The sequence below is a fragment of the Dermacentor andersoni genome, chromosome 8 (assembly GCF_023375885.2).
Source record: "Dermacentor andersoni chromosome 8, qqDerAnde1_hic_scaffold, whole genome shotgun sequence".
In the NCBI taxonomy this organism is placed as follows: Eukaryota; Metazoa; Arthropoda; class Arachnida; order Ixodida; family Ixodidae; genus Dermacentor; species Dermacentor andersoni.
This window is the reverse complement of record NC_092821.1, coordinates 116,866,145-116,876,759: the sequence shown is the minus strand read 5'-3', so window position 1 is coordinate 116,876,759 and position 10,615 is coordinate 116,866,145. Positions and strand designations below refer to the sequence as shown.

General features: G+C 49.5%; 2 protein-coding genes across 5 annotated transcripts in view; both read left to right on the top strand.

Annotated features, from left to right (window-relative positions):
- The first annotated feature begins 2,105 nt into the window (after nucleotides 1–2,105).
- On the top strand, nucleotides 2,106–7,148 carry LOC126529179 (V-type proton ATPase 16 kDa proteolipid subunit c-like). 2 transcript variants are annotated; one of them, XM_072284151.1, is made up of 3 exons: nucleotides 2,106–2,232; nucleotides 4,555–4,815; nucleotides 5,557–7,148. In XM_072284151.1, exons 2-3 carry the CDS (start codon nucleotides 4,615–4,617, stop codon nucleotides 5,872–5,874), a joined length of 519 nt encoding a protein of 172 aa, XP_072140252.1. In that variant the 5' UTR covers nucleotides 2,106–2,232; nucleotides 4,555–4,614; the 3' UTR covers nucleotides 5,875–7,148. The 2 variants fall into 2 exon arrangements, with proteins under 2 accessions (XP_072140252.1, XP_050032732.1); XM_050176775.3 differs by lacking the exon at nucleotides 2,106–2,232 and adding an exon at nucleotides 2,926–3,135 and having other exon boundaries at nucleotides 5,557–7,147.
- A 224-nt stretch (nucleotides 7,149–7,372) lies between these two features.
- Nucleotides 7,373–10,615, top strand: part of l(2)k05819 (transmembrane protein 94-like protein l(2)k05819) — a 72,243-nt gene continuing 69,000 nt past the window's right edge. For all 3 annotated transcript variants that reach the window (XM_050176773.3, XM_055069663.2, XM_050176772.3), the window contains exon 1: nucleotides 7,373–8,475. In XM_050176773.3, the coding sequence (XP_050032730.3) occupies nucleotides 8,395–8,475 (81 nt within the window). In that variant the 5' untranslated portion in view covers nucleotides 7,373–8,394. The remainder of the gene's footprint in view (nucleotides 8,476–10,615) is intronic.

Genomic DNA, 10,615 nt, shown 5'->3' with positions numbered 1-10,615 from the left:
TAGGATTTAGCCATTCGGTATGTTCCACTGAGGTTGTGCCCATTTTTGTTTAATCCTCCGTGAGTATGCGTCACTCCAGGATGGGTAGTCCCCAGTGAAAGCGGTGCTCTAATGTCCTCTTTAAAACAAATATACTCATTCAAGCGCATAATTTCTTTATTAAAGCGAAACCTTCTGCGGCTTAATTCTTTCCCGTTCAGTTCGGTCGGCTTCTCGCCGAGTAACATGCGAACCGGTCCTGAAGGTAGTGCAATAGTAAACTGGGATAATCGCAGACATTGCCTGATGCGAAGTGGCTCGATTCCAAAGGCAGTGTAAACCGTGGTCACGTGAGTCGCGTGCTTGGCGTCTCCGCGCCTTGCTTCCTTTGCCGATCAGGCATGCGTGTTAGTCGCTATGCTACGAAACGCGTTGCATAAGATGGACCGTTTCATAGTATTTAATTAGCCGCTTCACAAAAACTTTGTTTCACATAGATTCCAAAATGTGCGTTGTATCAGCATAAATATTCGCGGTCGGTTTATCTCGCCGCGGAGCGCCTTGCGGGTGGCTCATCCAGGCGCTAGCAAGTGACGTCATAGCGAGCGGAGACAGGGACTGCTCGGCGCACAGGTGCCCTCGCAGGTGGCGTGGGCATTGGCGCCACCAATACCGAAGCTGCGCGCGAACAGGGGGGCGTGAATAAAGGAGTGAAGCCAAGAAACAACGTCGTGCCGTCGTAATGATTACCTTGCCGTCATTCGACGAATGTCGTTCTATCGTCGTTGTGCGGTCCTCATCTCCGTCGTCGTTGCGCCATTGTCGTCACCATCGTCCGGTCGCAGTCGTAACAGACGCAGTCCCATCGCCAACAATTGGACGATTCGCCAACAATCAACGATCGCCATCTGGACATACATATTCAACTGGACAACTGGACATATATATTCAAGTTTCGTCGCGAAGCTATCTCGTAACTTGGGCAATAATTCATCGACGGTTTCCTCCCACTTATTAGGTATATCGCTTCAAAAGAAACGTCGAGAAATCGCCAGTTTGGCCTGAAGCTGATACACTGAAAGCGATAGCAAGGTTTATAGATTTCCGCTCGAGCTCCTCACACGGTGTTTTGGCGCTATACGCGGAGGCTGCAGCGCGTGACGCAGCACGCGAGACACCCGCTTCTGCGCAGATAGGAACAGCGCCCCCGCCAAGGGCAAGGCGTTTCACAGTGCTGGAGCGATGAGGAACGCCGATAGCAGAGTGGGACAGGTGGGACAGGCCTCACACACCCGTATAAGATACACGAGATAAGGCCGAAGGAAACCCGTGTGACCCGTCTGCGTTTTTCAGCGCCCGATGAAAAGGTTGGATAGGTTTAGCTTGATGTATATTATCCGTTCCGCTCAGACCAGTGTGCGTTCCGCGGTGTCCATGGTATGCACGCATTTGCTCGACAGGATAAAAGCTAACGGAGAGTTTTGGTTTAGGGGACGCATGCAAGCGGCTTGCGTACGCAAGAACTAAGGGCGACGGTACTGGGCATGCGCAGACTCAGAGGTAGGGGTCTGCGCATGCGCATTGCTAGACAGTTTTAGTTGCACGTACGTAGAGACTTCACGTACGCAAACATGAAAAGCCTACGTACCTTACGTGCACGCTATCTGAAACGCTTTTAGCTACACGTACGCGACGCGCGCCAAGAGGGACCACGTAGCTCCATCTATCGGGAAATGTGAACACTGCGGTAGCCAATTCAATCCTGTCGCCGTGTTTCGATGCAAGCGGTCTGCGCGCGCACAGCCCGTTATCGCTTGTTCGTGATCTCGCGAAACTCCCGCGCGAAGCTGTCTACGTGCGCAAGAAACGCACGCAAAGAATTGAATCTCACGTACGTCCGTGAGACCAGCGCGCGGCCGCTACGTTCTACGCATGCGTACTGCTTACACGTAGAAGCTCTATGTACGCAAAGCCTCTATGTACGTCTAACTAAAACTGTCTAGTGTCTACTGTCGCCCCTATAGTTCTTGCGTGCGCAAGCCGCTTGCGTCCCCTAAACTAAAGCTCTATAATGTGTGTGCACGCCTAACGCTCACTCCAGCAGTGGGCTTGGCTTCTCCGGTTTTGCGTCAAGACACACTGCGCCTCCCTGGACTCTGGAACGTTTCAAACCCTGCGCACGTGGGCCAAGCGCGTGCCGTGGATAGCATGGACTGCACGACGGCGGCGGCAACAGCGACGACGCCTCGGAGGGCGCGTATAATTGATATCATAATGAAATTCGGCTCATCATCATCATCATCACCATCAGCCTATTTTACGTCCACTGCAGGACGAAAGGCTCTCCTTGCGATCTCCAATTACCTCTGTCCCGCACCAACCGATTCCAACCTTGCGCCGGCGAATTTCCTAATTTCATCACCCCCACTTGGTCTTCTGTTGTCCTCGACTGCGCTTCCCTTCTCTTGGCACCCATCCTGTAACCCTAACGGTCTACTGGTTATCTAACCTACGCATTGCATGGCCTGTCCCGTCCCATCTTCTATCTTTTTTCTTTCGTCTTAATATCGATTCGAATATCGGCCATCTCCGTTTTCTCCCTGATCCACACCGCTCTCTTCCTGTCTATTAATGTTACTCAGCGGTCGCGAAACAAATGTCGTTGCTCACGGTGAGCCGAGCAGCGCAAATCGACGGCGCTGGACAGCATGACATCGGGCGACGTGACGCGGCAAGGCGCCGAAATTAAAGCCCCTCCGTGACGTCTTCCGCTGGACAGCAGAGCGTCCGATCAAGGGGCTTTGTCGAAAATAACGCTCTGCGCATGCACGCATGCGTGGGGTTGGAGCGTTCCCTCGCACATGCATTCATGACGCGAGTTCGTGCACGCACGAGAGAGCGAGAACCACGTGATAAGTCCTATGGCGCGTTCGATCCTTACCAAATGGTTCTTCAAGAAGAAGAAGAAGAAGAAGAAGCACTTTTGCTCGCCTCGTCTGCATCTTTCGTGCGTCGTTATCGTGAGGCCGGGCTCACGGTATGCTGCTGCCATACGGAAACGCAGCAGAAAACGTCGATTGCGAGAGGCTTCGTCTATTTCATCCTGCGCACGCACCGCGTTATTGAAGAACAATGGTCCAGCTCGACGGCTCGCTGGTACGTATGTAAAGTTGTGGCCTCGTTTAAGGCACCCTTATTCTGTCTACCCTCTCCCCCAGGGCAGAGTAGCAGGCTATAGAGCGCAGAAACGCAGGGTCGACCGCTCTACATTTTCTGTAAATGAAATCGGTCTCTCTCTCTCTCTCTCTTTCTATATACACGAAATAGTTGTGCCCATAACATATGCTTACTTCTCATGTCAACTGCGCAACAAGCACGGATCCTTCATCTTCTGCGACAATTTATTTATGTATTTAGTGAGTGAGTGAGTGAGTGAGTGAGTGAGTGAGTGAGTGAGTGAGTGAGTGAGTGAGTGAGTGAGTGAGTGAGTGAGTGAGTGAGTGAGTGAGTGAGTTGCTACGCTCTTGAGTTCATGCATGTCGCTATACCGAGGTTATGAAAAATCTTTCACGGCGGGAACAGAGGTATCGCGCGCCATCTTACCGAGGGACCAAAGCAAGGGACCCGGCTAATTGGTCCAAACGTGCACATGCCTGTCCCCTTTGAAAAATGTTCGATCCCTGTAGGGCATGTTGCTCGACTGGTCTGTGTGCCTCAATTCCGTGGCGACTGCGAAAACAGTGAGAAAAAAGCAAAAAAAAAAAACGCTCAGGTTCTGCGTGGACACTCACTGTCGACGGTCTTCGCGGCTGCTATCGACGCAAAACTGGCTAGACCGCCTGCGGGACAGGGGAAGTGGCGAGGAGCCAAGGGTGGAGGGGGAGAACAGCAGAAGTGACGTAATAATAGCATCTTGCGTAATTACGTATAGTTACGCTCCTCGTGGTTAGTATATGAGGACCCATTTCGCGGATTAGTTCGCTCTAGAAAAGCACGGCTCGCGCCGCACGTTGCTTCGGGCGAATTCGAAACCATGGCCGGTATTAAGGTTAATCTCATCAGTTTTTATTCCAAATCGGCCATTAGCCCTCCGTGATACGTCAAACTGGCTCGAGCTCTGCCCATATGGGCGTGGCGCCCACCCGCCCATATGGGCGGGACCCGAACTATTCTGACCTATCACGAAGGGCTTTTATGGATTAGGGATTAGAAAGAAAGTGTGTCTGATCTGTTTGACAGGATCTTGTATGTAGCGCAGACAGGACAGTGGCTGTCCGTGTCACTTCGCGCTTCAATCCAAGATCATGTTACCGTACCAACTCGCCCAGCTTTCTATCCTTTTGCATTACATTTCTATTTGACAGTGTTTTGTCGTAACCGAAGGTGCATAATTGTTCGTGAGTGTAAGGGCACTCGAGGGTGGGGTGGGGGGGGGGGGGGAGACCGTCAGTGGGGCTGCAACGCGTGCGCCACGCGTCTCTGCATTAGAGGAAGAAGAAGAAGCGGGAGCCGACAGCCCGCGGTTTCGAGTCGTGCACCCGAAAAGCCTCTCTTTTCTTTGCTCGCGAACCGCAGGCCTTGTAAGCCGAAGGCACACTCCACGGGAACGCTAGCAAAAGCCCGCGCACCGTCGGCATGTCCGCCAACGTCCCGGAGGGCGGCGTCGTGACCGCCCTGGTGGCCCTGTCGGACGTGGAGCAGCGCGAACCCCTGTACGCGCCCTTCTTCGGCATCATGGGCGCAGTGTCTGCCATGGCTCTGTGCGCCCTGGGAGCCGCGTACGGCACGGCCAAGGCGGGCTCTGGCATCGCCGCGATGGCGGTGATGAAGCCCCAGGTAAAGGAACGCGCAAGCGAGATTATTAACGATCACGATGACGATCGACTGGTTATTTCTGATGGCATATCCCCTTTGAAGCGAGTCCGCGAAAACTATATAGTCACCTAAGCCAGCTTGGGGTTATCGGGTTTTACAGCGTCTATTGCAGTCGATAGCATTTTGTCTCTTAAAATTTCTCTTTACTGAGACATCTCTTTATGTTGTAAAGTTACCTGTACCTGTAATGACCCCTGGTTAATCTTTTCCCTGGTTTTATTATCCACCAATTATAGTGAATCAGAATACTGGCGTTCTATATTTCACTGTACCACAGACTTTCTCAACTGGGGGGGAACCCCACCTAGGTGTTCCCCCACACGGACACGAGGTAGAACGAAAATATTTAGTACAAGACAATGGCGTTGTCTGTGCATGCATGAAACGCTTTAAAAAGACGTGTTATGTCCATTTGTCGCGATACGTCTTCTAGGCGTATACAAAAGTACGTTTTCTGGCCGTCTTGAGTAGTCGTAGACGTTGTAGCCCATTTTGGCTGGTCACAGACGTCTAGAAAACTACTCGTGTGCGGCGAAGCCTGAGTCTTTCTTGTCGCTCCTCCTTGTGTCCTCGTTTACACGCCTGCCTTTCACTAACACGGAGTGTCGATTGGCTTGCTCAGCTCTCAGTCACTCCGAGTCTACCCGATATCCTTCTGACGGAAAACGAAATCGTCGTTTCCGCTTCGGCTCTCCCCCGCAGCTGATCATGAAGTCGCTGATACCCGTGGTCATGGCCGGCATCATCGCCATCTACGGCCTGGTGGTGGCCGTGCTCGTGTCGAGCGGCCTGAGCGCCCACTACAAGCTGTACACCTCCTTCATGCACATGGGTGCCGGCCTGAGCGTCGGCGTCAGCGGCATGGCGGCCGGATTCGCCATCGGCAACGTGGGCGATGCCTGCGTTCGCGGCTGCGCCCAGCAGCCGCGCCTGTTCGTCGGCATGGTGCTCATACTCATCTTCGCCGAGGTCCTCGGGCTGTACGGCCTCATCGTGGCGCTCATCATGTTCTCGCGGTGAAACAATAAAACGAGACTTAACGAGGCTCGCACGGGGAAGATGAGCAAGACGGGACGCACAAATTCGCGCCTTATAGTATACCAACTGAAATTTTATTGCAGGCATAGGCGCCGACTACGCGGAAGGGGGAGCCCGAGCCCCCTCTGAACTTTTCCGGAGGAGCCGACCACACCCACTCCCCTCCACCTAAAGTGTCACTACCAGAGTTGTGGGTACATCACTTGAGGTTTCTTTTGAGGTGTCTCTCCCTTTTTCACTTAAAATTTGTGACTAAAAGCTAACTGCATCATTATCGGCGCGGACGTGCACTGCTTCTAACTCGTACTTTGCTTTATTTCTGCACACCCTGGCAATAGGAGCGCAAGCGTATTAGAAGCCCCCCACCAGTGGCGGCTACCTCATCCGTATTTTGTCACTTCAACTTTTTTTATTTCCACTGTAGGCACCATGCACAGACACAATTATTTCTAATGGTATAAATAGCCTATGCCTAGAGACTGAATATGTTGCTCTATGTTCACCTCGCTTCAAATTGCTTTGTGTGCTTTCTTGACCTCAAAAAAAAAAAAAACTGCAGACTTCAATGACCCCTTAGGCAGAGTCTTTTTATCAACGGCGTGGGAAATGCACGTGAATGATATGTGCCTCAGTATTGCTTACCTTTCCTGTAAGCAATGCTAACGACTCATTAAGAAAACATTTTAATAATTTACAACATTTATTAGGGATCGAAACATCGTCACTTGCATGCAGAGGTCATAAATTTACATAATTCACTCAGTAACCGAAATGAGGCCAAGCCGGATTGATTCGAAATCAAAATTTATAGCAGTTATACGCAGAGTCGAACTCACATTAAAAAACAAAAGAGGCTGCAGTTTTGCCGGAAAGGCGAAGCAGTATTAGTGATAGCGAAGTATAAGACAATTAGACGAAGGAAGATTACACCACCGAGAGGTGCCAGACTCTTGGCGGTGCGAGGAGGCTCAGGTTGGAAAATTGAACTGTCTCCTACACATGAGGTCTTATAAGTATTCATATACGGCCGTCATTTCAGTGAACAATTCTTCCAGTCACACGAAGTGTCTTCAAGTGAAATCCATAGAGTTTCGAAACCTAACATGCACGTGGTCGCTATGTCTCTTGCTTGTAGTTACGGCAGTTTAGGTTACGAAACCGAAATAACAAATTTTGTCCTTTATAGTGAACAAGCTCCGCTGCGCATTCAATAGTACTCGCTACCGATTTCCTGCTCGAATAGAAGCTGAAACAAAGCAGATGATCAAAAAGTCCTACACAAAATGGCGGCTCAACAAAAAATAAGAATTTTAGCACAAATACTAGTAAAGTAACGCAATTCAAGAACTTGTACAAGATTTCAAAACTAATTTGTAATAATACTGTAAAGTCCAACCCAAATTTTAAAGAAACTGTAAAGAGTGGAAAATGTTTTGTGTTTTATTAAAATTTCGCCGTGCATGTCGCGCCAGTCGTACACACAAAGCAGCATGGCGTTTGCCACTGACCACAAATAAAAACTAGCAGACAGCTTTCATAACACAGTTGTCGCGCAGTTAATAACCTTTCAATGTGACGCTTCCTTTGACGTCTCTAAGGCGCGGGAATCCGCCAGTGCGGTAAGCTCCTCGTCAAGCGCCACGTTTGCGAAATGTCAGTTGCCCAAGGCGTCATTGTTCGAGTGTCCGAGAGCTCGAGTGTCCGTCCGCGTCGCGGAGTTTCCGTTCTTTCGTAATTCCGAACGTCCATTTCTTAGCTTGTCTCCTTTGCTTCAGTAAACCGGGGCTATTGTTTCTGTCCATCCCGGTCCGTTCGACTGGACACGCTCGTAGTAACGCAATCGACCCGGGTGCGATACGACGTACCGGTACGCCGTGCGTTGTTTGTCGACCGAGCACCATATTCCCGGGGAACAATAGCTGATCATTTAGCTATTACCCGTACGATTACCGACCGATATAACTTGCTTCACACTGATTTCGTGGGCCTCCAAACGATAGCAAGGGAGGATGGTACAGTACTTCTACCGGGGACTTGAACGTATTCGCTCGAAACGATCGTACACTACCGTCTCGTTTACCGGCCTGTGTCACAACTCTTCGCGCCACGTTCCCGACGAATCGTGCCTCGCACGCAGGGCGATTTTCTTTTTCACCAATCTACAATTTCCTCGCCTTTATTAAGCTTTCTGATACCTCTATACGTGTAAACACGAACCGCAAGCGCATCGAAAATTTGATAAACAAGCGTACGTTTTGCGATACACCGATCTTCAGTTCCGCGGTCAGTCCGATCGTGAACTCTTCCTACAAACGGCGCGTCGTTGCTGGTCGGCGCCTGGCGATAAGATAACGATCGCGGACCTGGCGACGTTCCTTTCTTGTGTCCGGAGCCTTGATTACGAGGTCATGGTTCCCGGCCGCGTCGTAATGCCTGCGTGAAGAAAGAGCTGGTACGAGGAAACCCGGTGAGGCAGCAGCAGACGACACGACCTTCTCGATCATGGAGCCCTCTGGTTTGACAACCGCAGAGGCTCTGCGGCGTCTGCATCACAGCCTCAAGACGGAACTGCAACAGTTTAAGGTGAGTGTTTCACTTGTTGCGGAATACTGTCGACCCATCTATTGCAGACCGTTTCGAAGCAAAGAAATGAAATGATGTTGCGCATGCAACAGGGATCTCAGAAATACACCCGCTTACACGAGGATGCTTGAGGAATATATAGATGCACTTCGTTTCATAAATAGCATGCAACAACACTACGAAGGCTCTCATATTGAGATCTCCCATTGATCGCATTTGCGACCAAGAAATACAGCGCCATCTATGAATGAAAGATGTGCATCATGTAATTCAATGTAAAATTAAGTCCCATACAGTCAAACGGCTCTACAGCAAAATGACCTGTATAATGAAGTGTTACTTATGCCCCAGCTGAATTCCTATCTTTCATGCGTATTGGGAATGCCTGTACAATGAAGACCACTACAAGAAATGTGGCTGTACACTGAAGAAATTAGGTTTCCCGGACAGTTGAATGATTGCTTTACGCAGATGTCACCGACGTGTGCTCTGGGCTCGTGCTAATGGCAGCGCTAGTAGTGCCACTTGACAAATGTGCTTATGCATGAATTAAGTGCTGCAGAAGTATTAGACTATCAGGCATATCTGCTGCACTGTTCCAGGAATCTCTCAATTCATTCATTGTTTGTTGTACCGCATCAGAGGGTGCAACAGCTGACGAATATGTTGACATGATGATGTAGTTTTAACTAATGACCTACGACATCTTCAAAACCATCCAGGGCAGAAAGGACACGAATGTCAGTGAACGCAACAGTGATGAGTATCCTGTAAACAAACCAAAGTGTTTCGACGGCAAGGGAGGTGATAGTGGCATTCGGCGACCTCAGCTTTACTGTGCGTATCTCCTGCGTTTTGCCATTGAGCATGCCTTGGACCTTGATGCAATATGTCTGGCTGCGGTCACACATTATTTTAGACAAAGTGTGCATAAACAAATTAGCGACTTGCATCATTAAGCCCCTCTCGAACTCATGTTGAACATGCTTAGCATGCTCTATTGTGGGCAGTACGTTGCACATTGTCTACAACTTTGTTCGACTGTACTTTGCGACTGTACAACTGTACTTTGATGTCGCTAAATGCGACGCAATTGTTGCATGGAAAATGTCGCAAATCTGAACCTATCTGCCATCAAACAAGCGGAGTGGCACGTTTACACAATGGGTGGCCATGGCAAGCCATTTGTGCTCACGACCAACACATTGTACATCGCATGCTGGAAACACAAAGGTTCAGAAATGGTATGCGATTTGACGTAATCTTACCCCACAAGTTGTGCTTGTAGCATGCGAAGTAGTTATTCCATTGAAAGCACTTAAAATCAAAAACGACTGCTCTGTGACGTCTCTTAAGTTAAATATGACTGCTCTGCAGTGTGGGGCTTACAGAGCTTCTGTGGCACTGCCTGCTAAGTATGAAACATAGTTTAGCGACATCAGACTCAAGTGAAGTATATATGTATCTTTTGCATATAAGGGTTCCTCTGCTGGATGCACCATGTTCACTTCTGAGAGAGGGGCAGCAGCACTGAATCTTGTCTGAAGTTGCTCCACTTTGCTGCGTGCTGAGCAGTTCTCATGATGAGTAGTTGCTTAAGAGGTGCACCTCTGAGCTGATGCTTAAGGAGCTTGCTAATGATATTGGCCAACAAACAACTTTTCTTGTGAAGATTAAGTGTTGAGGGCACGTTACGGTGTGGATCAAGTGAAGGTTGAGAGAGAGAGAGAGTATACTCTGTAACAAGAAATTAGTCATGCCAACACTTATGCGATGCCACTCAGGTGTCTGTATAGGAGAATGATTAAGCATTCTCAGATGTTCAGACTGTAAAAACATTTCGGGTTGGTTCAGGGAATGCCGTAGGACCACGCTCGTGTCTGCATTGAATGTTAGCCGTGGATAGCACTTTGGGCTGTGGAGACACAGTAACGTAGACAAATGATAGGTGAATAAGTTAGGGCTAACAAGGGTGCATCCTTCCATTATCGTTTCTGACATTTCTGGTGATGTCGGAATGATTTCAACGTGTACATTTAGTGTGGAACCTACATCACGTTTGGTGATAGACATGTAGCTCTGCAAAATCATATCAGGAGCGCACACATCATTCTTAACCACAATCTTGCTTGAATTCCGG

What these genes read in the sequence shown, in the direction of transcription:
- LOC126529179 (XM_072284151.1), top strand. Translation starts at nt 4,615, where the DNA reads ATGTCCGCCAACGTCCCGGAGGGCGGCGTCGTGACCGCCCTGGTGGCC. An exon ending in TGGCGGTGATGAAGCCCCAG is followed by an intron (nt 4,816 to 5,556) that starts GTAAAGGAACGC and finishes TCTCCCCCGCAG; the next exon opens with CTGATCATGAAGTCGCTGAT.